At 42.2% G+C, this 27,131-nt stretch overlaps 1 protein-coding gene across 9 annotated transcripts in view; it reads left to right on the top strand.

Moving 5' to 3' along the window:
* The first annotated feature begins 692 nt into the window (after positions 1–692).
* WNK2 (WNK lysine deficient protein kinase 2) overlaps positions 693–27,131 on the top strand; it is a 116,768-nt gene continuing 90,329 nt past the window's right edge. For all 9 annotated transcript variants that reach the window (XM_087743516.1, XM_087743513.1, XM_087743512.1 and 6 more), the window contains exons 1-2: positions 693–1,000; positions 1,316–2,116. In XM_087743516.1, the coding sequence (XP_087599642.1) occupies positions 1,343–2,116 (774 nt within the window). In that variant the 5' untranslated portion in view covers positions 693–1,000; positions 1,316–1,342. The remainder of the gene's footprint in view (positions 1,001–1,315; positions 2,117–27,131) is intronic.

The raw sequence follows: 27,131 nt of genomic DNA, 5'->3' as shown, positions 1-27,131 counted from the left end.
GTGTCAGTCATAATGAACCATGAGGTCAATATTCATAGAATGATTCACAAACTGCTAGGAATGAAGAGAAAAACCCCCAAACAAAGAAACACCCAGATACAAGTGGCAGACAGTGTGTTCAAACCCACAGCGCTGAAATGCGGGGTGCTGTATTGTGTTATCAAACGCTATGCATGAGTTATTCCCGATTAACGTCTTACGTTTGAAGGATTCTGAAAGATGACGAAAAGGAAGAATACTTGATTTCTTCTAAGTAACCTTCCTTTTAACGACACCCAGGAATAACCGGCTGCTTGGCGCAGCCACCTCCCTGCCGGACGCGAATCGGGAGAGCAGAGGGAGCCGCGGGCCCTGGCCGGGACCCGCACCCCGCGCCCCTCGGCCCCTCGGGACGGTGCTCCGGAGCCCCTCCCGCCGCTCCCGGCCCCCGCCCGCGCCGCGGGGCCAGGCGGCGGCGGGGCCCGGGGTCCCTCCCATTGTCTCCGGCGACGGCGGGGCGGGGCGGGCCGGGCCGGGCCGGGGGGGGGGGGGCCGCCCTCCGCCGCCTCATTGGCGGCCGCCGAGCGCCGGTGCCTTAAATGGGGCGCTCGCCGGGCAGCGCTTCTCATTGACAAAAGCGCCGCGGCGCCGGGGCGGGGGTGGAGGAGCGGGGCCGGGGCGGGCGGGGGGTGGTGGTGGTGGTGGTGGCGGCGGCGGCGGCGGCGGCCATCGCCCATGGGGCCACGGCGGAGGCTGCCGCAGGGCTGGCCGCGGGCAGGGGCGCACCGCGCGCCCTGAGCCGCCGGGAGCGGAGCTGGGAGGCCGGCACTGCGGGCAGGGGCGTGCTGCAGCGCGCAGGGGCGGGCAGCGGAGCTCTGCTGCCGGCAGCCGGCTCCCTCGGCACCTTCTCCGCGGCGCGCACACCCAGACAGGCGCACGCACGGCGGTACCCGCCCCTTCTCCCCGCCGCCCTTCTCATCCCCGTCCATGGCGCTGAGGACGGCAGCCCCCCGCTCCGCACGTAAGTAAGCGGCTCCGCCGCGCCTTTGTGCGCGGCCCTGCCCGCCCCCGCTGCAGGTGAGGCGGCCGAGCCCGGGGCTGCCCGGGCGGGGTGGGAGGGGAGCGGGCAGGGCGGCCGCGGTGGCTGCGGCTCGGCGCGGGGAACCCGGCTCGCCGCAGCCCTCCCGCTTTGAAGCCCCGATGTGGCTCTGCCCGGGGTCGCGCCGCGCTGGGGCGGGCCCCGGGGCTGGGGGGAGCGGTGTCCGGCGGCTGGGGCTGAGCCCGAGCCGCGGCCGCCGGTGCGTCAGGGCGCTGCGCTCTGCCTTGCCCCTCGCAGGTGGCGGTGGGGCGGCTCGGCGCGGGCATGGACCACGGTGACTTCCCCAGCCTGGGGGCGGCGGCGGCAGGCGCTGAAACCTCAGACCTAATGGAAACTGGGGGCGATGCCAGATCGGCACCTCGGCGGGGAGGCAGAGGAGGAGGAGGCGGCGGCCGTGGCCGGTTTCCAGTGACTGCCGAGCCCAGCGCTCCCCCGGCTGCGGAGACGAGCATGAATATTGATGGACCCGCCGGTGGCCGGAGGAGCGGGGCGGCCGCGGATGCTGCTGCAATGCCGGGAGCCCCGGCCCCGCCGCTCCGCGCCCCCTGCTCCAGGGATGCCAAAATGGTCCATCAGCGGTTCCTGCGGAGGAGCGTGGTGGACTCGGACCAGGAGGAACCTGCTTTCGATCTTCCCGAGTCAGAGCATCAGAGGAAAATTATCCTGCTCCCTAAAACCAGGAGGATAATTGCAGAGAGGGCAAAGGCAGGACACGGGGCTGTGGAGAAGGTGTGCCTGGAGGCTGAGCCTGCTGGGGGGCTGAAGGCAGCGCCAGCCCCTGGCAGTGCCGCGGGGGCTGAAGAGCAGAAGGAGGCTGGCAAAGATGTGGAGAGGAAAGAGGCATTGGATGCTTCCAAAGATCAGAGCAAGGCTAAGAAAGAGGAGCCTGAGGAGGAGGCCGATATGAAAGCGGTTGCCACCTCGCTGGATGGCAGGTTCCTAAAGTTTGATATTGAACTGGGGAGGGGATCCTTCAAAACGGTCTATAAGGGTCTGGACACAGAGACGTGGGTGGAAGTTGCGTGGTGTGAACTTCAGGTAAGCCGAGCTGATCCTCCTGTGTTTTTTTTCTGCTTTGTAAGCCTAGGAGCTAAGGGCAACATGCCGGTGTCATCTACAGCTCAGCTTTGAGCAGCCTTTGTAGTCACCATTGCTTAGTATCCAGTGTCTAACTATAGCGCAATATTCTCATTGGCTCTGAATATACCACCTTATGTACACTCCTCCCAGGCTTAACCCTCTCAGCCCTGGGGTCTGACTACTGACACTAACGATGGTAACATAGGACCTGTCACATTGCATAAAAGAGTCACGAGTCGCTCTCTCCAAATGCGCAAAGCATGCCGAAAAGAGCTAAACGGAGTTTCTTTCTCCCCCGCCCTGCCCCCAGCTGCTTCAGAAAGCAGCAGCTCAATTTAGCAGGAGCAGAGCAGCAGGTCTCTATTAAAAAGACGCTGAACATAAATGAGTTGGAGAGCATTTGCAGGAGTGAACTTTCCTTTTTCTACAAATATAACTGCATTATGCTTTCATAAAGATGGAAGATCTGCTGCTCCCTTCCTTGCCCTTTCCCCTGCTCTGCAATTGTGACTGTTGCCAGCTGCTTGTGAACCAAACATCTGAAAGCACCTGAGTACTTGCCTTTTTCTTAGGCATTGTGATCTAGTGCTTCAGTTAAGTCAAAGGACCTGTCTATCCAAACACCTTTTCAAAGGAAGATTTTTAAATAAAAGATCTGATTTGGGTTCTAGATCTCTAGAGTGAAATCATCCAGTAGTATCTAAAGAGAGTGAAGGTTTAGATACTGTCTTTTGCTGGTTTGGGACATAGCTGTTACCCTTTTCTTAGTGATTTTTATATTCTCACTTACGTAAAAATGACAGTAGTCCATGCTTAATTTTTTCTTTGTGAAGCTTTTAGTCTCTGCTACTTGCTTCATTTCTGTTAGCCTCCACTTGAATGAGACCTATCTAAAAGAAAAAAAGCTGAGATAGTATTTTTTTTTTTCCCTTGAGCTATTACTTAGTCTGAGTTACTTTGCCGTTCTGGTGGGAACTAGAAAATGTAACAGTTATAATTTGGGGTCCTTAAACTGCCACTGGTTGACTGAGCTTTATGGCCTGTGAGAGTATTTGAGAATAGCACGTAACTAATGTGATGTAATAAGCCTGAGCTCTTGATTGTTTGTTTATTTTTTAATGTTGGCCCAATCTGTTTGTAAATCATTTCTGGCTTCCTGGGATAGGTGGGGATCGATGTACAGCCACATCTTTATTCCCTAATGATTTCATTACAGAATATAATCATAATTCACTGCAGCACTACTTCCTTAATAACAAGTATGGGGAGCACTTCTCAGTCTTCATTATCATGTGGTCCCATGGCTTTTGTTAGACAGAAATGCAAAATATAGAGCCACAGCAGTTGGGCAAGTGAAGCCCTCCTGAGCGGAAGACCCAAAGGGCTGGTGGTGAGGGGTTTAACCCCTCTTTGCCCCCAGCCTGGAGGGAGTCCTGTAGGGGTCCTAGGGAAAGGGGGAGAGGCTGGGGGATTGCAAAGGGGATTTACAGGGGAACTGAGTGAGGCTGGTGCTGCTGGGAGGAGAGCCTTGCCAGGCAGGCCTGGTCTTTGGCTTGAAGCTGAATCCTGAGCGTGTAAGGCTTTTACTTTGGTAGCCTGAAATTTATTTAGGATGATAATTGGGATGCTGTTGGAGGGAAGGTTTGTCTGTAGGAAGCTGTTGGTCTGACCAGTGCAGGCCAGCTCTGTCACTGCAGAGTGATTGCACAGATCAGGAATTCATCTTGTTGCCAGATTTTTTACTATGTTCTAGCAAGGGAACTGAAATAAATGTATTTTCAACATACTTTCTGTAACAGAATAGCTTTAGCTACGGAAGACTGCCAAATGTATTGGAGAACACAGTGTATTGAAATTCCAGTGTTTGGGTCATTTACACTTAAAGAGACTGGGAAGGGAAAATTGCAGTATGAAGCTTACCTGGTGACTGGTTTTCTTATTCCTAGTTATGTTTATTCAGGAATTCTTGAACTGACTGCATGTGAAGAGGTCATCTGTAATAATTCCCACTAGTTTCCATTATATCTGCTTCAGCTTAAATCAGATCTCAGTACTAGATATTTTCAATTTAATACAGAATTTGTTTTAGGCCTCTAACTGTAGAAAGCAAGCTCTTTTTATTATTCCACTGCTTTAGAGAAATCCATAGAAGTAGGTGAGGGCTGCTGATGCTCCTTAAACATTGCTCTCTGCCCTGCAGATTGGAGGTGATGCCAGAGGCCAGATAATGTGAGATGGTATGTGAATTTTGAAAGCCAGTATTTAGTCTGGATTGAGAAAGTCAAAGTCAATGACGAAAGTCTTCAATCACTGTGGGATTAAAGCCTGTCCTTCTAGGATGAGTTTGCATGAAGGAAGCAATCAGGACAAGGTGTGAATAGCTGTGTGTTGTCTTGGGCTTTTTGACTTGTAGAGTGCTCTCTTAATTCAGCTGGGGGGTTTTATTGGGAAAACCTTAAGAGGGTGCTGTCAAGTAATCACTTTATTCACGGCATTTTGGAAAATTTTTATGTAAGCTGTGCCAGTTAGATATGCCCCCGTTTGTCTCTTTCTCTGTGGAAGTTTTAAGTTCAGATATACATAGAAGACTGAGTAGAAGCCATCATCACCAATCTGTTGAAGACAAAATGCAGTCTCACACCATCAAAACCTATCTCGGAGCCTTTTTGTGGAAAAATTGCAACAAATTGTACTTTGTCTTTCTCCTGGAGATGCACTTGTGGTTGTTACTTTTAGAGCTGGAGAGTTAAAAACTAGCAGTGTTGAGGTTCCATGCAGGCATTAATCCTCTGTCTTTGCTCAGCATTTTTTTCAGCCCACTTGTACTGTTGCCTGTGTGTCTGTCTCTTTTTTGTCTGTCTGTACAAAGACCTTGCGAGCCATTCTTGTTCAGTGGTTTTATTTCATTGAAAATATGGCTTTAGGGTTCAGAACCGAAATCATGGCTTGGATTAGGGTAGGATCCAAATGCTAACCAAACTAGATCTGGGGTTTAGACCTGTCTGAAGATGTGAAAGCTGTAGTCAAATTCTAGCTAGAAAATAAGTTTATTGTTCCTTCCTGAAACTGAAGTATTGGAGCAGGATTAGTGTCCCCTTGCAGTTTGGGAGGGTTTGCATTCTAGGGTTTTCAACAGCTATAATTAATTTTAATTGGTGGCATACAATTGCTGTGTGGTGAGGGTTCAGCATAACAGTATTTCAGTGTTGCACTCCTAAGTAAAATGTTAGATCATGAATAAGGAATACAGGCTTTTGCCAATCTACTGCTGGCAAGCCAAATACTCTTTAGTTAGATGAATGGTTTCAAAATTCCCATCCTGTTTCCCTTTGGGAACATGCAGGGGAACAGCAGAAGAGTCAAACCTGGTACTATCTCAAATGCGAAGGCCTCATTGTACTTCATGGTTCTTGCTTGGACTGTGAATACTGAGCTTCTGTTTGATTGTATTTAATTTTGGTTTTCTTTGAAAATGTGGAAAGGATGAACTGTCTCATCCTGCTGTTGCTGTACCTGTGGTAGGGAGGTGAGGAATGCCTGTTGGTGAACACCGCAGGGAAGTCAGGCTTTTTCCACTGGTTGCCTGAGACTTGTTCTCCATTCTGCATACCAGTACTTAGATGGATGCTGGTTTCTTCAGGACACTTGGCCTCCAGGTGCCCCATGTGAGAATGTGTGGGAGTCCTTGATGCTCCTTGGGACAGAGGTCAGTTCAGGTATTGGATGTTAGAGGTATTTGGGGAGCTATGTAAGAGTGAAGGATGGGCAGAGGTTAATTCTCCTTTGCTGCCCATATAGCTGAAATTAGAAATCAAGGGTATTAGAATAGCTCTGATGGCATTTTCCAAATGACCACCAAACCAAGGGGTCTGTAACAGTAAAACAACCATAAATAGACATGTTGCTCTCAGGTGGCAATTTCTTGCCCCCTGCACCTTTTCTGCCAAGCTTCTGGTAGTATAGTTCTGTAGGGAGAAAACCACTTATGTTGTAAAAATAACTAAGTTACTTCATAGTTTTACAGCACTCCTTCCTTTTTATGTCATTGCCAGTCTTTTCAAACTGCCTGAACCAAAGAAAAAAACGTGAAAGTACATTGTATGTCTTAAGTCACTCAGAATTCAGGAGTTTCAAGTTTTTGGAGGGCACAGATCTTAACTGAAAATTAAGTTCTAAATGTGGATGCGTTTCTGAACATTTCTTTCATTTGATTCATATGCCGTATTAATACGGGAACAGATAATGTATTTTCTTGATCTCAGTTTTTATTCCTTAAATGAGAAGATCATCCAGATTGGCTGATAGCTGGCTGATTTTAATATGGCATGAATATTCCAGAAGTACAAGATGAGATTAGACTTTGTTTTAATGCAAGGTGAATAAAAGGTCATTTAAAATTATTAATGCAAGACCTATGTGAACTTCCTAATTTTTGTTTCTAAGGCTGATAATCTTTCCTTGAAGCGAAATTTCTAGTTTGAGTGGAGAAAGGGAGGAAAAGCATGCAGTTTATTCCTAAGTGTGTTACTTTATGTATGAGAGAAGGCTATGATGCCTATGTAACTATTTTTTTAAATTTTTAAGTGGTGTTTTCTGTCTTATGTCCACTTAGAAGATCTGTGATTGTTGTTTAAAGCAATACCAAAGGTCCATGACTCAGATGTTTTTGCATAAGCAGATATGTTTGCATGGTTAAAAGTGGGAGCCTGTAGAGTGGACAATGTTAAAGCATGTTCACTTTGCTCTAGCTGGCGAGTCACTTCTGGCAAAAATAAATTATGTGGAGTTAAATTATGTGGAAGGAGGAGGATGTCCTATGCACCTGTATCAAGAATCCAGGGGATTTCTTTCTCAAAAAGGCTACATCTTCAGGATTTTCACGGGTGTGGTAGTTTGGCTTTTGTAGTGTCCTTGTTGGCTGACAGCATTCATCTGATGTTGAAGTAGTAGTTGGTTACTATCCATGCTGTTCATTTATTTATTTATTATTATAAACTTTGTAGTGTAAATGAACAGAATGATTTAGAAAATCTGTTTGGGAGAAGAAAGGAGGGAGACTGCCTGAAAACTTGAATCTGATATTGCTGTGTGCTCATATTAAATTAACTCTGAGACTAATTTTGTCTGTTTTGAGTTAATTCTTGAGGTAGTGACTTCTGTTTAAATTTAAACAATTGGTTTAGTTCTGGCTTTACAGTGTTGATGTGAAAACACATGCCTATATCACTGGTGTTTGTTAGTATAGCTGTTGCTGTGACATGGAGAAGCAGGATAGGGATATGGTAGTAAACTATTAATAGACTGCTTCTCAAATTCACTAAATGAAATAGAGCTGGGTCAGACTTCATATTCTGCCTTTGAATTGAGTAAGACTGCTTTCTTTTTTACATTTTGCCTAAGGGTTGGTTGTATGCTCTTTTAATCCTGGTTAAACTCTTCAGGAAGAGGAAATGACTTAAAATAAAACCAGAACTTGGTGTAAAGGATATTTCTGGTCCCTTTGGTCATCTCTTGTCCACAGCTGACAGGGAAAAAAGCTGATGTTGCAAGCTGTCATCTTTAGTAATGTTTGCACTTGAGATGCAGTCTGACTTGTGTCTATAACATGCTTACGTTTATGGTCTGATTGCTGCCTTGTTTTGTGATTAGGGTGTAAAAGAGGTCTGAAGAAAGCTCACTGGCACTGGTAATGTGCTAAAAGAAGGATGGCAATAGCAATTCAGCTGTTGGTTACTGGACTTATCTGGATTTTTGCATGATCTGAGAGATTGGAGATGCTGCAGAGGTTGGGAAGAATGACTCTTGGGTGGGTAGATGGAGGGTAGAGGCCATACTGTAAGGATCAGGTATGAAGGGATTGTTGAGGAGGGTGGTAGTAATAAATCTCCCATGCTTCAGGAGCCCAGCTGGAGTGGTAGGCTTGGGTTTGAGTGCTGAGAAGAGCTCGCTACAACTGTCTGACCGGGGAAGTTTGGTTTTTAGGCTTGCCATGACATAGCTGTTGATTGTCAGCAGAATACTTACCTGCATGCTCAGTAGATTCTGTGGTAGGTCTGAGTGGCCAGAAAACAAATATAAGGTAAGTGCTGATGCATGATACCCGGACAGCCTGTAGGCATAAGAGAAGGGCAGCCAAAGGCATGTCATGTGAGATATATGACACTCAGCACTCCTGTTGGAAGAGACATCTTCATTGCTCTGAAATAGGAGGGGTTTATGCAAATAATCTTTGGAGAATATCTGAAATGGTCATGCAGAAGCAGAACTGGTTTTCTTCTTGGTTAAGTTTGTACATGTGAAATTGAAGTTACATCTTGAAATGCATTATATCCCTGAAGTCATATTGGCCTATTAAAAAACATGGATGGTCTCCCAGTGTTGATTTTGGTGTACCTTGGCAAGGAAGGGGGGAGTTGTTTGGTTTTTTTTCCATGGAATTGAGAAGTCAGCTAGAAACAACCTTAATCTAGTATCTTGCAATTCCTACGTAGCTCCGAAATGGAGGAACCAACTCGCTACTTTCCTACTGCCCTTCTGCCTGCTCTGAGATGAGAAACCTGCCTTTCTACCAGGAATGAGTTTTACAATTACGTTCTCTGCAACATCTCAACAATGAATGGCTGCAGCCTCTTCTGTGGTAGCATCTGGACTAGTTGTTAAAACTGGAAGATGATAGATACTTTCAAATCTCTGCTGTATATGATGTGATGATTTTTCTTTATATTTTTAGAGAGGAGTCTTAGCTCCTCTTTGCCTCCATTTCACTTCTAAGGAGCAATTAAGAAAAAGGCTTTGATCGGTTGGTGAAAGTGTGAGATTTGTAAAAAGCAAGGTGTACACCCTCATTCTCCATACTTCTCTCTTCTTCCCAAAGAGTACTTGTAGATCTTTCTAAATCCAGTTTCAACATAAACCACAAAATAGAGCCTGTTTTATGTATTAGATTGGTCCTTTGCTCTGGAATGGACTAATCTTCAAACCATAAGCAGCTTCCCATATCCCTGAATAAAATCTCACTGTCCTCCGAAGAAATCAAGTCCATACCTCCTTTTGGCATGATGTTTATCCAAAGCAGCTTGCTTGTTGGGAGTTTTGTCCATTACAAATTAGCTTGGGTGCTGCATAGCTTCTGAGCTGTTCTGATTTTCTCCTTGCAGATGATCATTCCTATGTAAAAGAGGGTCACAAGTCCTGTGTCTCCTGTGATCACCTGTGATGTGGACACAGGGTGTCACTGAACACCTCTAAGCCTTAGGAAGCATCTTAGTTGCCAGCCAGTCATCTGTAGGGATTGACTGAGATCTAAATCAGCTGGCAATAAATGTGTACCAAAAACTTTCTAGAGTGACTGTTCTGTTTTAGTAGTGACTTGGCTTATTCCAAATATGTGCAGTTAAATGGTGTGTGGTGATATCCCTTCTACTCAATCCCTGAAAGAAACAATAAGTAAACTCATATAATTGTACTCATCTTGAATTTTGTTTTTGGAAGATGCTTCATTTCAGGCTTGAATGGTTTTACATACCTGGGTTTTCAGTTCACCATCATTCCACCAATCCTTTTTTAAAAAAAAGTTATTACGCCTACTAAACATGCCATAGTCTAACTCTCTTGTGGCTACAGTGTTATTCCAAATAAACAAATTTCTGGAGCTGATGGGATTTCTTTACTCCTTCTCCAGAATCTTCCATATGAATTAAAATGCATGCACGCATATCAGGTATCAGTGTACACAATCAGATTTTAAGTGATTTACTGAAAAATAATTTTTCTGTATTGTGTTAATACAACATAATGGCTGTATAATATGGTGGTTAAATATGCAGTGGGAGTAATGGGTAAAATGAAATGCCATATTATGGGAATATACATGTTGCTTAAACTATCAAGGAAGGAGTAACTTAAGACCTAATACCATCTGTTCTTCAGTTGTTTGCTACAGAGGGATACAAAACACTTACTCATGAACTCTGAGGAAAACAGACAGGAGAATGCAGGCTCAAATAACATTTGTGGGGTTTTTTCTTACTTGGCTATCTTTTGTGAATTCAATGTGATCTTCATTCCTGACTTCTTAAAGGAAAATTAAACACGCCTTAAGTAGTATTTGATCCTATTATGAATCTCTGCAGCACTTTTACCAAAGTTAATTTGAATTTTAATGTAATTTTTGGCTAGGTGAGTAAACTTAAAACTGCTTTGATTCCTAGTTTTTTCTAAGAAAATGAAAACCTGAAAGCTTTCATTCATTTCAGAGAATTTGAATGTAAATCTGTATGGATGATGGCTGATGTTTTTTGTTTCCAGGTATGTTTATACTTTTGGGGAACTATCTCACCATTAACTATTTAGCAGAGTGTGGGCCTTAATAAACTGTAGTTCTGTACGGAGCACAACAATGTTGTGTTCCGTGTATTCCTGTATTAGCAGGGCTTGTCCAAATGCCATTGTCAGTGTTTCAAGTGCTTAAAACTGTCTAAAACCCAGTAAGACTGAACAGATGGAGGAAGGTTTTTTCTTTAGCTAAATAACAAAATTGTTTATATTCTATAAAATTTTATTTTTATAATTTTCTTTTTATTAAAAAGAACAAATTACAATTGGTAACTTCACATATGGAGAACTGAGTATTTTACAAAAGCAGTACAACACAGGCATTGACATTGTCTGCTCCTGAAATGGATGTTCCTTTCTCTTGCTGGCGTGTGCTTCAAGGATTAAAATTATGGTGTTTATTCCAGATTTTTGTACAATAAGCAGCTTTTTAACGTTGCTTTTCCTGATGCTGTCTGATTTTTTTCAGTTAGAGCAACATTTTCGGTGACCCATTGTACTTGCTGGAGCTAATACAGCTGTAGTGGTTGACTGAGCAGAATCAATTTTGTCTATTAAAATAAAACAGTGTAGAAGGGGGGAAACACAAAATTTCCAGCGGATGTATCTCATTGCTGCAGGCCTGTGCAGCGCTCTGCTGAAACATCTGATAAAATTTAAATCTTGTAAAACTGATTCCAAATAGGTTTGTTTTGTTCTAGGCTTTACTGATTAATTAAGGAAAATTGCCATGGTTATGTTCATTTGAACTTGTTTTGTTTCTCTTTCATATCAGTGTTTGTTTTGAAGACTGTTGCAGATAAAGCAAGTGTTGCACTAATAAAATGGACTTGCTTTTCTCTCAATTACTATAAGACTTATATTGCCTTCGGTTACTAATGGAGGATGAGAATATCTTGTCCTTTGGCAAACAGTGCAATCATGACTAACATGGGTGGCTTTGCATGTACTTAATGTTGTTTGTGCATATATAAATTAATAGTAGAAGTAGCGAAAATACACAACCACTTGTATTAGGGTAAAATGAATTGGTAAGAATGACCTAGAATGGTTGCTTATAGCCCATCTGTGATCCTGGCTCTTCAGGTTAGTTCTCCCTTGCATGGTGTTTTTTGCACGTGCTTCTGGGGATGTAGCATCAGTCCCTGCTGCCCTCCAGGCTTCTAATTTTATTTTTGCCCAAGTTGTAATAACTTGTGTAACATCTTTTGTTGACATTAATAAATTTAAAGTCATTGTGGTAGTTCAGCCTAACCAAAGCCTGTGAGCTCCAGGAATTTCCGGCACAGGCAGATGGGGGGGGGGGGGGAGAACATAATGTGATATTTGGGAATTATTTGTATTGTAAGGGCCTTGTTAATTTGAAGCTCTTGTAGCACTGTTCTGGGAAACGTGATTTTTCTGTAACTTCCCTCTAAAAAAAGTGACAGGAAAGCTTTTGCTGATAATCTGCTGGTCCTCAGATGCGCAGCAGGCTGTTGAACTGGACTAAAGTTATCTGAAGCAAGTTTGAGCTATAAATCCTTCTAGCCTGCCAAGAGCTTCTGAGCCCTATTGGTGTCAAGTAGCAGTGATCACTTAGTCTTTAAATAGAAAACTCACTTTGGAGTCTTCATTTCAGACCTTAAGGTCTGTCTGCTTAAACTGGTTTCAGACCTGCATCAGGCAGCAGGTGGTGAACTCTGACATCTGGGGCCAGTTCCTATCAAGATGGAAAGTGCAACCTGTAACCTGTTAGGCCTGCTACCAGCAGTGTGGGTAGTGAGCTGTGTTAGCTTGGAGCAAGGACCCAAATGAGCAGCCTGCTAATGGGGAAGGCTCCATCCAACAGCTGGTTGCTCTGTCTTCAGACACATGAACTGCCAGGGAGGGAGGCAAGACCTGTAGCTAAACACTCTGCTGGACCGGTGTTCTATCCAGCAGGCTCCAATGGTTCCTCTTGGGATTCATGTCTTATCTGAGAATAGAAGAATCTCCTGTCTTGGAGGCATGAAGTCGCAGGAGGTGTGCTCCTTGCCCTTCCCTTAGCTGCAAGTGTTGTAGTTTGGAGGCTTTGGTAGGGGCTCCAATGGCTGCTGCAGGTGGGGATGAGAATTTGGAATGAATCTTCCCTCTTCATTAAGTCCTTTGGTATTGCTGTCATGGGGAGGGAGATAGGCAATACCCCTTTTAGGTGTCATGTAAGAGGAAAGTAGGTGCTGTCAACCAGTTCTTTCACAGTGTGGTAGGTGTGCTCCACAAAGGTCTCTTGGCTTCAACTACTTGAGGAATGGATGAACAGTTCATGTCTAGGTCCCAGCTGTGTTTATGTACAAGGAGGGCACTGACCTAAGTTAACACTGAGACCATATGGGCTGTATGCAAGAGACCTCAGCTTCTGCAGGCACCTCATCTTAAGAAAAGGCATGGTGCCTTCAGTGCACTGGCAGCTGGAGGACTGGGTGTCAGAGCTGCGAGTGCTTTCAGCAGAGTGCATTTGGACCCAGGTCAATTTTATGCATTATATTTTTTTTTATAGTCTCATGTTAAATTAAGCCAACTGGATAGATTGCCATGTGATACAAGGTACTCCTACAAAGGCACCCTGCAGTTTCCTCTAGGCTATAGACAACTCTCTGCATCCTTGTATGTGGAAGATGATTAAGCCTTCTTTTCAAAGTACAGAGGGAAGAAACTTGTAGCAAATATCTGTGGTTGGGAGAGGGAAATGAAGTGAAACCTCTTTTTAACTCTCTGGAATAAATGATAGATATTTTGAGATTTTTTTTTTGTGGCTTGACTACTTGAATTCCTGTTCCCTCTCCAGTCTCCCATTCCCCCACCCCACTCAAGCATTCTGCCAAAGCCTGTATCCCTACCACAAAATACACTATATCAATACCTGAGCTGCTAATGTGGAAGGCTGCTTGTATGAGAGGAGAAAAGCAGCTGTGTTCACTGCTTCCAGAGATAATTCTGACATACCATACCATGAGAAATAGTTAACACCTACAATGTGTGTGATCTGAATCTGTTTACTTAGATGAAGCCAGCATTATAAGTTTTTAACTACTGAAGCTACAAAACTATTAGAAACAACAATTTTTCCTCTAAGTAACATCAAAGCATGAAATACAAAACTTCATTTATTAAAGCACATGTATACTTTTTTTTAGAGTTCTCTCAGGTGGTTTGAGGGAGGAGGAGAACAGGCTAGGGCTCACTCACATGTGGGCTTCAAAGAAAACTTTTCCTCTAAATCACTTAAGTTTGGGCTGCAAACTCTCGTGTGTGAAATGAGACACTTGAGATGATGGAGTCGCTGTATTCAAAAAGCAACTCTTGCAAATAAATGGAACTGTGGATGTTTATTGATTTTTTGCCACACTAATATCTATCCATACTTTTCTTCCTTTTTTTTTTGTGATGTTGCTGAACAGCAACTCAATTTATAACAACTGTTGCTGGGGGATGCGGTCTGTGTTGGAGGGGGTGTGACTGATGATGATCCGGCTTTGTTACAGATTCAGGAAGGATTGCACAGGGTGGTTCATCAACCTGTTCCTGTGTCACTTTCTGTATTTTTAGGGAGGCTTTATTAAAAGTGGATGCTGCTTCATAAAAACTTTCCAGTATGCTTTTAAAGAAGTTTACTGTTTTCATTCTCATTCCTCCTCTTCCCTGTCCTGTACCACCACCCCAAAAGTCATAAGGACAGGGTCCTGCTCTTTAACACCTTCTGCACTGCCACAGGGTGTATATAAATACACTTGTTCTTTTTTCATGTCCCTTTCTTTTCTTTAGAGGGTCATCTTCACAATCCTATGAAATTATCTTCTTTGATTAATCTCGTAAGATACTGTTTCACCTACCCGTCTTCCAGTTGTGCAAGGTGTTTTCTTGGGCAGCTTCTTTGTGCAGCAATGAGACTGTCAGTCAGTGACAGCTGTGGTAGCTTCTGGTCTTTTTGAAAATCCTTATGAATCTGAGATGAATTTGCAGAGAAATAAAGGAAGATGAGGGAGCATCGACTGACATGAGATGAAAAGGCATTTTATAACCTCTTGTGCAATAATCGGTGGTTTCTGATTCTTAGCAATGACTGATACTTGTAGTCTTTCTGACTGCCTTGTTGATGCTTAGCTACCCTAATTCTGATGTTGCAATTAATGATTTAACAGTACATGTGCTGTAAATGCATTTTTAAAAAAAAAAAAAGCTTTGATAACATTTATATATTGTGTATTTTATGCATGCTTTATCTGTGATCCTCATTGCATTACCTCTTATTTTTAGAGCTGAAATTGTAATTTATGAATTCTATTAGAGAAAGGAAAAAAGCCATTAAAATGTTTCCACTAAGCTAATTTTTGTGTGCAGAAAGAGAGAACTCTATAATTTCTTATGAACTGTGACCTTTGTACCTTAAAAGATATATAGCGTATATTTCAAAATGGATTTCTGTCAGCAGGGTAACTAATGAAATAATTTTGTAGTTGGAGTCGTCGGTACCTAATAAGATGTGAACTCCCCGTGAAGCTGCTTCTCACAGTTTGGTTATTTCTGAATGTGCTTTTCTGGATTTTACAGCTACTAGGGTCATGCTTTTTCTGTGATTTTTCCTTCAGTGGGAGCAACTACAGAATTTCTCTTTCCCTTTTATATCAATTTTACTGAAAATTGAAAGTTGCTTTGTTTCTGTGAGTTGCTACCCTGATTTACTCACTAGATGTATTGTGGACAACAGGGGTGATGTACGCACACAGCATCAGTGCAGTCTTATTTCCTGAAGAAACAAAGGCTGAAAAACCACCTTTGAATTTTTTTTTTTTGACAGCCACTGGAAATAACTAGAAGGGATGAGTTTTCTTAGTCTTATCTTGCTCTTCATAAGTTTATTAAGTCTGTGAAAGATGCCAAACTCCCAGTAATTGGGGACAAGTGCTGTTACGAGAGCTGCAGCTGGTGCTGACGGCATGTGTCCTGCAAAGATACTACTCTGCTCCTCCAGAGGGGTCCCATGGAGATGGAGGGCGGTAGCCGGACTGGGGTGTTGGGGAAGCACCGGGTCCTGCTGGGTCCCGCTGCTGCCGGAGCCATGCTCTAGAGGGGCAGCACTCTTCTGTGTCCCACCGACAGCCTGGCAAAACAGCGCACTGCATTATTCATAGTGCTACAAAGAACATATTTGTATAATAATGGATGAGTGACTATGCAATCTATATGGAGGATGCAGTGGAGTGCTTCAAGCCTGTTTAAAGTAATTTCCCAGGCTGGATGAATTAAGTAAAAACCACTCCTTGTTTATCATTGTTGCATCAATTCTGAACAACGTGTATTCAGTTTTTCCATCAACTTAGTACAGTTTTGCATGTATTTTTCTCAGAGGATACATATTTAAGGGTCAGAATGAACTGTAATCTGTGACAAAGCAGAGTGTTTAATTGCGTGAATGGAAAAATGGAAGGACTGGTTTAACTAGATGATCTTAAACATGCAGAAATGTTAGTTACTCTTAGAGGTCTAAGACAGATGAAACAGGTCATGAAAGCCTGTTCACCTGTTTTAATGAACTCAGTTTAAAAAAAAAAAAAAAGCTGCATACTATTTCTAAAGTGCTCGTGTACCCAAGTTTTAAAATCCCTGAGCCAGTGTTTATGCATTTGTTTCAATAAGCATTATATTCAGACTGTGTTTTAAGCATGCTATATATTTTGAAATGTCATAACATTCCCAGAGCAGCAGCTTTTATTCTTAGGTCTGCCCAAAATTACCATGCAAATTTACCTGGTTTTAAAATAATTCCTTGCACTGATAGTGGTGTGATGATAGTAGGTCTTGAGAGTGTTATTTCTCTTGCAAGATTGAAGTGAACAAACAATTTTTTTTTTTAATTGAAGAGAGATAATGAAAGCAACTATATAGCTATATACAGCAGCAGCAGCAGTATGTAAGCCTGTACCGGAGCTGTAATCTCAACAAAGGAAAACACAATGCAACATCAGCATATTTGTAAATATATAGATTTTTACAACATAGCTAGAGAGCCAATGTTTCAGTGGATTGTATTCTCCTGAGCCCTGGATGTGGAGGTGAAAATACATGCTCAAATACTTCCCTTGCTTTTCAGAGAAAAATACAGTAATTCTACCTTTCTTTAAGAAGCCATTTTAAGGAACATTATACCTGCTATCTGGGTTCATTTTGTAGTGTTAAGCCTTGTTAAATACCCGACGTGATATATCTGGTATCAATACTGCAAGTGGAGCGGGGAATTCATTAAGTAATGGCTGTGTTTTGATTTGATTTGATTTAGATTACTTTGCTCTCACCTGCTGAGTTGCTGTTTACTTTCATATTCATGGCAAGTGTTTACTGTTTGTTTGATTGGTCTTTGCTTATTGCATATCCATAAGATGGATGTGAGAGTTACTTTAAAAGAAACATGCAAATGTGCAATAGTAATCATAATAAGGATAAAATGTTTGTACAGCTGAGATAAATACAAGAATCTAAAATTGTCGATGTCCTCCTAAATTTAGCAACTATTAAATAAGACCATCACAATGAATATTATTCTTTGTTAAAAGACCCTTTTAAGTATGTGGGGTTTTATAATTAATTGCAGTATGTGGCACTCCTAATTGTAGTGGTGCAGAATATGTAATGTACTTCTGGTAGGCAAAGCATGCCTGAATGATTTAAAAAAAAAAAAACCAAAACACTTCAGTTTGTGAATTCTCAGGTGCTTTTTTTAAGCAGTACCTGGAGTGGTTTAGGTGGATTGTGAACTTGTTAGGTAGAATTCTACCTAAGGCTTGCTTTTACAACTATTTTAACTGTTTCTTTACGCTGCAACTGATACATCAACTTTCCCTTAAATACTGTGTATAAGATGGTGCTGATCTTGTGCTATGATCCTCTAAGATGCTAGAAAGCTGAGAAATCTGATCTTTAAAATGAAATTGCAGCTCCAAGGAAGGCTGTGCTAAACCTTTTGTTTCATTGCAGTCAATAAATTGTTCCTAGAATATCTAATTTTGAAAATTTCTGAAAACAAAGCTTTAAAATATTTTAAGTAAATCACTTTGTGACTCATAGAAAGTTTTTCTTCGATCTTAAAAATGTTCTGGTGTTTTTGTATGGAATGATAATCCATATCTAGATTTTGATGGTTTATTATTATTACTTTTATTTATGATATTCAAACCATTGAGTTCTTTGGAAATTGCCTGAATCTGCTGGCAAGACTAATCCAGCCTCCTCCTGCAAGAAGTCCTTTGCTGAATACTTTTGAGTACCCTTTTCTGAGATATCAAGAGTTTAACTACAGCTACTTGGAACCTCTTAGAGCTCCAACTTGTACATTTTTAGTCTTGTAAACTAAAAATACATCTTTTAGAAAAAGAATGATATTTGCAGTAAATCAAATTATTAGCACTCTTGAAACAAATACATAAAATGAGTGGTCTTTGAAAACTTTCTCATCTAGAGCTTGATAAAAACCAAGCTTTTGTCAGAATAAAAGGCTCAGCATAGTGTGCTGATAGTAATTAATTCCCAGGGAGGCTGCCCACCGCTCTATTTCTTTGCACCGTGGCAGAGAAATGCCGCAGATTATTTCTATAATCAGGTTAATTGAAAGAGCGGAAAGGGGTAAGGAGAAATGTTCTGGATTTAATGTCGTAGTTGGGGGAAAGAGTGAGAAGGGCTGATCTGGCATGTGCTGCGACGTGCTGCTTTCCCAAGTAGGGAATGGGTGTTGTGTCTCAGTAGCTGGCAGCCTGTAACGTGTGCTGGGAGCTAGCTCCTGAAATGCTTTTTAATAATGTGCATTTTACAGGTGTATTATTAGAGTGGGAATTAATGGGTTTTTCCCATGGAAATGTCTTGGGTGTGATGAGAAAAATTTCTTTAGCCAGCTTTGTCTCAGTTTTCAGGGAGAAGACTCCCGGACTTTTTCACTTAAATTTCTCCAGCTCTAGAAAAGGCTATGTGAATTTAAACACAATTAAGAAACTACCCTAGGGTTCATTGTGGGTTTTTTTGTTTTGTTTTTGTTTTTGTTTTTAAAGTTCAATAGGTAAGGGCTTTTTATTTCCTGCACCTGTATTTCCTGATTCCTTTCAGAAGCTGCAGATTATGGCTGGTCTTTTCCCATGGCAGCCTCCTTAGTTGAAACTTGGAAATATTAAATCCTATTAAAGGCTGAGCTGTGAGGTTTTTAGAAAAGTTTGGTTGTGTGTGTTTAATAAGTTGCAAAATCTTATCTCTATGTGAAACATCTTAATACTGTGGCGTGTGGACTTAGTGTTTGTTTCTTTTTGTCTGCTTACGGTCCTACCTGCTGGTGCCGAAAGCTGGCCCAGCAGCAGTGGCCGTGCCAGGAGCGTGCCCGTGCAGCTGGGCTCTGGGCTGGAGGAGGGCTTCAGGTCTGTCACAGCAGGACCAAGGGCTCCCCTTGGTCATCTGTCGAGTGGAAATCTGGGAGGTTTGTGAATTGAATTTGTAGGCCAAGCCTCTGACATATTTATTTCCTATCCTATTTTTGTCTCTTACATTTGAAACCATTTTTATTCAGGGTAATGTTCTGGAGAACCTAATGTAGTTAATAGGCTTAAAAAAAAAACCCCAACAAACCCAAAACAACAAAACAGAAAAAAACCCAACCAAACAAAAAACCATCAACTGAAACCAAAACACCCTATTGGGAATGAAAGGTCATCACAGAGCTTTTAATTTTAAGTCCAGCCAAACACATGTGGTATTTAATCCATCTTTCCTTGGAACAGCAGCCAACATATAAAAGCTGTAATAAGAAAATTATTAGTTATATCCTCTTCTCAGTCTAACTGAACGTCCTCTAAACTAGTATGTACAGGCCTGTGGTGGCTTTCTTTAAATGTGGCTTTTTTTTTTTTCTTTAGGTTTCTAGTAAATAATGAGAGGCTGTCCTGGCTTACCCAGAATAATTAGCTGGGCTTCATCAATTTATTTCCAGCTAGTTATTCTTCCAGATGAGTGTCTCTGTTATAAAGGTATCCCAATTTAACTAATGTCACAAATATTTACATTTTGTGACCTGAATTCTGAAAAGACCTATTCCTATAACTGCTTCTAAGTCCTATTTCAAGCTAGTTAAGCTCTGTTGTATTATTTAAATTAAGAGATGTTTTTTTGTTCTGGATTTAAGTGCACACCTCTCTCTGTTTTTTTGTTTGTTTTTTTTAAGAGATCACATGTATTCTCTGCATCTGTTTTTCACATCTTTTTTAGGTTGAAATGTTCCTAAATGTCTTTCTCAAGAGCCTGCAAATTTAATTGGGTGAGGAAATCCTTTCCTCACTTTTCATAATAATTTAAATAAATTATTATGTCTCAAATCAAACTTTTATTATAAAGAAAGCAAGGCACATAATAATACCTGGCTGTGCTGTATAATACTCTACATTTAACAAAAAAATCTATATAAAGTTAAAAATATGAAAAAAAAATAAAGTAGATTCTTCTATGATAAAAGAACACTGTTTCTCAGTTGTTGCAGATGAAGAGAGATCGACTTCAGAGGAATTTATTCAGGTATCTTTTTTTATCATCGGAAATGGAGCTTTGACGGCAGAGGCTGAGAATTTGGCTCCCCAAATGGCCTCTGTACCTCCTCCGTTTCTGCAAAGCGTGCAGGCCAGGTTGGTCAGGGAGCGTGCTGTTGTCTCCATTGGACGAACCTCTGTCTGTACGGCAGTGAGCCCTGGGAGAGGGAGTCTGACAAAGCATGGAGCAGTGCAAGAAAGCAAGAATTAGTTGGGTTACCAGCTGTGAAATCTGCTGGTTTAGCAACGCCTGTGTAGGTATTTCAGGGATGGGAAACAAGCTGTGACAGGATCAGCAGGTGGTGGTTGGAGCCACTGGGCTGGGTTCTTGGTTGTTGTTGGTGGCCATGAGGCTCCTTGTAGCCCTGCGGGCACTGCTCTCCTTTGGTGTTCTGCTGGCACAGGTAAATAGGGGAATAATTTGAGCTGTTTGGAAACAGGGCTCTAACAGAGCCTCTGTGAAAATACAGCTTAAGGTTAGACTGCTGTTAGGACTTCTTCTTCCCCCACCATGGGTTGTTTCTGCAGAGGCTTTTTCTCTTGGCGAGCAGTCTTTGAAAGCACGGTTGCGTGTGGTATTAAGGCAAGACGATGATTCAGGAGAGTGAGTTCCTAATGTTCCTTCTTCTCAAAATTGCTGTGAACGTAGATGGGAAAATGTGGTTAAAGCTGATATTGGAGAGATTTGTCCACGTGCAGAGGCACAGTTACATAACGTGGATGTAAAGGACAGCAAGTACTGTTGTCTGCTAGTGAATTGTAGGACAGCTAAAATGTGACCGGGTAGGAAAGGCAGGCTCAACATTTAACACCAAGACACAAAGCAAGGGGAATGTGATTATTCCAGACTTTGTTTGTTTGATCCCCAAATGTTTGCATAATAGTCACTACTCTTAAGGCACAGCAGAGGGAAAATGCAATTCAGGAAAGAGTTAATTACAATCTTAAGATGAGTGAGCCGTTCAAGTGGCACTGCCTCTGTCTGCGTCAGGCACACCAAGGGCTTTCTGCCCTGCTGGTTTGCCTATGGTTATCATTATGGGCTATACAGTAGCCTTGAACCTGATACACACCCAGCTGGTGTCAGGTTGAATTTGGCCACTGTTGGAAATCACATTGCACTGATCTGGTTTTTGGTTTTGTTTTTTTCCTGGGAGTTAAGGAGGGAATCATGTAATGTCAGTGCAGCAGAAACTTGAGAAGGCACTCCGAGTGTTTTCCAAGGGAAGATAAACTGTATGAATGGACACTTGCAAGAGAGGTGACTTAAGAGACTCAGCAGGACATGGAAGGAGGAGAGAAACAAGGGGCTGGGATAAATGGGGACGGGTGGTTGTAGAAAGGGAGAGGAGCCCAGGGGCTGGGAACTGTGGGCAACATGCAGTCAGAGCAGGGGATGCCTTCCTAGCCCCTCGCTCCTGGGATTGTCTGAATCTCCATCCTTGCTCCTTCACCTGAGCTGAAGCTGGCTTGATTCTTTAATGTGAGCTGGGGCTTGGAGGATTTCTTCCCTCTGGGTAACGTTTTGCCCAAATTACTCTTTCTCCTTGCCTGTGCGTTACAATTGCAGGGAATCATGCAAAAGCTCTGAGCTCTCTGCCTTTCTGCTGTGACACAGGATCTGTGCTGCTCTTCAGCTGGTTTTCTGAGCAGCACCTTTTCTGTCTGACTCATCACCTGCCTTGCCATGGTGGGAAATGAAAGCACGCAGTCACGTACAAAGCAGCGGTGCTGGGGGGAAGGTGCAAAGGAGTGAGCTTCCCCAGGTGGTAATAGGTTGTGAACACATTCGCTGGGAAAGGAGGGTGCCCTGATAAGAATGAGCCACACAACCCCCTCTGAGGTGTTGGTTTAGGAGGGCATCTAATTGGGATGTATGAGCCTCTTCAAACCTTTCTGAAAAGCTGTTTCTGTTTAAAGATTACTATCCCAAGTACTGCAGTGCCTGTAGGCTTTTCTGGATTTTTCCTCTTGTCCCATGGTTCTAAGGCAGAGTGAGTGAACCAAGATACCCGAAGGGTTTTCCAGAAAATGGATTAGAGCAGTATTGTGTTCCAGATCCCACAGGATCCCACACTAAATCAACAGCTCAAAGTTTGAACAGTCATTAAGCTCAACTGGCTGCTGACCATTGAAATGCTATCTGTTTTTCAGATTTAACATATAATTAAGAATCTATGAAACACCTACTGAGTCTCTGTGCTTCCCAAAAGTGGGGGTATGTATCAGCAGGGGGTTGTGAACCATGAACTCTGCTTTCAGCTGATGTTCCCCAATCTTAATATATAAAATGTTGGACAATTCCCTTGGATAACCAACAGCATGCTATCCAGTGTGAACCACTTCATGCATCTCACTTCAAGAAAGATGTGGACTAGTCAGTCAGAATCCAACACGTGGTTACAAGAGCAAGTAGAGATCTAGAGTACATGGCTGGTAGTCAGAGATGGTTTGTCCAGTCTGGGGAGGAGGTGACTGAGATAAAAATATTGAAGATAAAGATATTTGAAGAATAGTATCTGGAAAAAAACCCCAAAGCCTACTTAAAGGAGGAGAATAAATGATTCTTCATGCCCACTATGTAAAGGCAAATAATTAATGGGCTTAAATGGAAACTAGGGAGATGTAGGTTGGACAAAAGGGAGAACTTTCCCGCTAAGAGCTGTTAAGTATTGATGAATATTTCCTTAGGGAGGCTCGCTGGAGCTGGTGTACAGGTCTGTCAGGCATAATTTAGAAATCATTGCTCCTGTCTTGGAGCAAGGGAGTATTGTGATAGTGATATTTCCAAGTGACTTCCAGACCTGCTGCAATTCTCTTGTTCTACGGTATGGCATTGGTCACATATTCAGGGTTACAAGGTTTTATTTTTATTGATTTGGTGAGTTCTGCGAGCACTGTTATTTCAATCAGCACATGGTTTATATAAGTTTGGTTTAGTTTGGTAAGGAGCCAACCTAAACTGAACAGTCATAAGTCATCTTTAAATTGAGCTGTTGGCAAATTGTATTTACATTTATTTCATTGAGAGTGTGTTAAACTGGTTTCATATGGTGCAAGGGTTATGGTGCAATTTCAAATAATACCCCAGCCAACAAAAATTGTCCCCATTTCGCATACAGAGGAACTGGGCACCTAAGAGAAGCAATGACTTGTCTGGGTGCAGAGTCTACCCTTACAGTTGTGGTCACTATCTTCAAGAAGGAAGAACATGTCATGTAGGGCCACCAGAGTGACTAAGTGAATGGGGAACCTTGCTTATAAAGTAAGGCTAGACTTTAGCTAGGTTAGCCTGGCAAATAGGAGGAATAAGGTTTTAGCACAACTTTGCTTTAGGAATGGCATGACAAGAATTCCAGTTGTTTTAAGATGAAGGTTGCTGAATTCATGAACAAGATAATCTGGCATGTCTTGCAGTTGACCTCAGAAGTTCTTATGTAGGGGGCTTCCAGAAGAAGAAACTCTTTCTGCTAAAAGCTTGAGCTACTGCTTGTCTTTTTTTTTTCCAAAAGTCAGGAGCCTTATTGTCAAAATTTTCAGGTTTCATCTAACACCTGCAATGTACTAGTGCAGAGTGGAAACTTCAGAGAGAGGAACGTTAAAAAAACCCAACACTTTAATTTGGAAATCTCTTTTTTTAAGTGCTCATATTCCTTCTGAATTGCTACTTGGGTTTTGTTGGTGTTTGGTTTTTTTTTTTTTTTAAAGGTCTGTTGTATCCTGAAGTTGGGTGAGGTTTGCAACTTCATGAATCACTGGGTTTTGAACGTACCTGTAAAAATAAAGTTTTGTGTTTTCCAGATAGTGCTTCCTATTTTAAAAAAAAAAAAAAAAAAAGAAAGAAAGGCTCTCATTCTGTTCATGAGCCATGATGTCTCTCAGGTTATGCATTTACACTTCTGTTTATAAATTTGATTTTTGTTGGAGTTATTGGCAATGGCTGGAGGCTGAGTCAGAAAATTAATGCAAGTGTCTGATGCCAGTGGAGCCTTGAACTTGAGAGCATACATAAATTGATGTAACCTGATGATTGCTTATTCAGCACAGAACACAAACTTCTTTTCAGCAAAATGCTGTTCTGTCCGACTTTCTCAGCATGCAGAGATGATCACAGTGCTTCAACAGCTGAGACACTGTAGTGTCAGAGCAGAGGAGCCAGCAAGGGGAGCAGGCAGCATCGTTGCATGGCCCTGGCTCTTTGTGTCTTGGCATTCCTCTGGGGCTTACCTTCCAGCCCAAAGTGATAAGGTCATATGTGAACCAGTTTTGTCATCCTTACTTTACCGAGCTTCATTTTTATGGCTGTGGAAGTGGTGGTCGTGTTTCCTGTAGATGTTGACGTTTCCTGCTGTCTTTCTGATTTTGTATTAAATAGCCTAATTGTGTCAATTCTTCTTCTTTTTTTTTTTTTTTTTTTTTTTTTTTATGACAGAGTTGGAAAAATGTTTTCAGTCAGTTTTTCTACTACTTAATTTGAAAGGGTAACTGCACATCATACAGCAAGCCTGCAGAATGAAGGAGCCTTTTCTTGATACTTTCTAGAAATGCTGCATCTGTGAGCATTTGACAAGGTTGCTGTTTGTAAGGACACGATCTTCCTGAGGATGGTGTATCACGTGTTTTGCTAGATTCTGCTCAACATAATCTGAAAATTTAGAGCTGGTGTCTATACCATCAGAACATACATGATGGGTTTTGGTCGTAGCAGAGGAAAAACGCAATGCTTCAATCTCAAAACCAATGAAGCATTAATGTGTAATTTTTGGCTGACGCTAAAACACTGAGGTTAATGCATATGGTTTTCCACAAAGCCTCATCTCTTGGGAGTAGGTCTCCTGTTACTGGCTGGGCACATATTTAGTGAAGCAACCAAGTAAATAGACTAGAAGAAATAATTGGTTATTAACTTAAGGTTAGTTAAGAGAGACAATAGTAATAACAAAAGAGAAACTAATCTGATTTGTTATAGCGGTAAATCAGCTCTAAATTGGTTACTGTAGTATCTTTATGTTGAAGTATTTTTTTGTGAAATAATAACACTTTGTTGGAAAGATTGTTGCTGGTTCTACTAGGCATTATTTTAACACGCAGTATTGTTTCTGTAAGGACACAAAATGAATGTGTGTTTTCTGTTCTCCCTTCCTGTCTTTCTGTCAAAGGTATATGATTGCTTTTCTTCTAAAGCCTTGATGTAGTGCAAGAATTGAATGGAAATGGTGTTCCTGTTGTGGCAAAGGTTTATTTTGTGACCCATCTCATCAATCACACCTGCTTTCCTACTAAATGTTTCCTATGGCAAGAACATCTGTTTAGGACAATACCACTGATCCCTATGGGATGATTTTCCATATGCTCCTGTTTCAGGATAAAATTAAGCCAATGGACCTTGACAGTGTTTTCTTAACCAAAAATGAGTCCTTGGGCTTCTGTTAGCAGAACATGAACAGTATTATTTGATAACGGCATGAATCACTTCCACTAGTGCTCTTCTGGAGAGTAATGCAGCATCTATGTGACTCGAACTGTTCTTTCGCACACGAAGGCAGATGGTGTTAAACAAGTCAGAGAAGCATCATATGTCCAATCTGGTGCTGCCTGGCATGCTAACAAGATAACAATTCATAGAATTGAGAGCTTGGAGGTATGGTCACTACCAGAAGGAAGAAGATAGAGCTCCTGTACGCTTTCCTGCACGATGAGTAGAGCCGCCCAGGTTTCCTTGGGTATCTCCCCTTTCCGAGTCTATAAATTTTTGTCTAGAAAATGGAGGGCTCAACTGCACAATGTCCAGGGATCTGAGGCAAGTGGCCAGTCTGTGTTCAGATTAACTCTTCAAGTGGGTGTGTGTTGGGCTGTACATGCACAACAAATCCAATGTGTTCTGGCAACCAGGCTTGCAGGGTGGGCTCTGGCCGGTTGCACTGCATGTATGTGGATAGTCTTGTATGGAGATCTTGCAGAAAAGGACAGCACAAATGAGTTCAGACTGGCTGTGATTTTTCCCTGCATCTGTCTCATCCTGCAGAATTGTGACCTGGCAAAATTAGCATCTGTAAAACAGTTTGTGGTCCTGGTGTGGCTGAGAAATGAACGCTAATGCACTGCACGGTATTTATAATAAAGTTTTCATTTGGAAACTAGTATGAAGGCTCAGAAATCTCTTGCAGCTTTCATCAGTGAAGCCCATTGACAGAGAGCTGTGTGCACACACTAGGATAAACAGCTGCCAAGTTGCACAGTGATTTTTTTTTTTCATGTGTTTTCTGAACTTTTTTTAGCTCTCACCCTAGCATACACATCAGCGTGAGCTGAAAATAAAAGTGCAAACTGCTGGTTCTGACTTCAGTTACATGGACTGAAGCTGTGGTGTGTGCTTTGAACTTGTGTACAGTCAATTGCAAATGACTACATGGCCTTGGATTTTCATGTGCCGATGAGTTCTAAGACAGCCCTGCCCTCTTATGTAAGCTTTTAAGGTATGTTCATGCCTTATTTGTGCTATTTATCACGGTATCTTACCTGAATTTACTATGCAATTATACAAAAAAACTTATGTTGGGAGGGTTTGGGAGGAATTGGACAAGTTACTGGGCAAGAAATGATGACAAGACATTTCTGATCAGTCTGCTGATGAGTTGAATTAGACTCATATGCTGAAATTCATTCATCCCCTCTGTCTGCCGTATCTTGCATTAATCCAGGTTTTGCTGAAATCTGTATAGAAAATGTGTAAAGAAATAAACTATAAAAGAATTAATTCAAACATAAAACAGGGTTTTTAATACTTCATGTAAAGGGATGAAAATATTAAAATTGAGACCCATAAATGCACTTGCAGAGACTCTGAAATGTCGTCTTAGTGCTGTTTCACAGAGGAGAGACTGTATCCCTTCAGAAATTCTGAGCAAAAGCATTTTATGCAAAACACATACCACTTTCTTCGACTTCCCCAGGAAGCTTTTAAAATTATCCTTGATGACAATTTGCCATCCTCAGGCTAAGCCTCATTTTATTGTATCTGTAACCGTTCATGACCTGCTCTTCTACGTGACCATGGTAGGTCCATGGTC

This window comes from Nipponia nippon, unplaced genomic scaffold (genome assembly GCF_047370975.1).
Source record: "Nipponia nippon isolate SJK-2023a ecotype South Korea unplaced genomic scaffold, ASM4737097v1 scaffold_9, whole genome shotgun sequence".
In the NCBI taxonomy this organism is placed as follows: domain Eukaryota; kingdom Metazoa; phylum Chordata; class Aves; order Pelecaniformes; family Threskiornithidae; genus Nipponia; species Nipponia nippon.
Note: the sequence above shows the minus strand (reverse complement) of the source record. Positions and strands in the feature narration are given on the sequence as shown.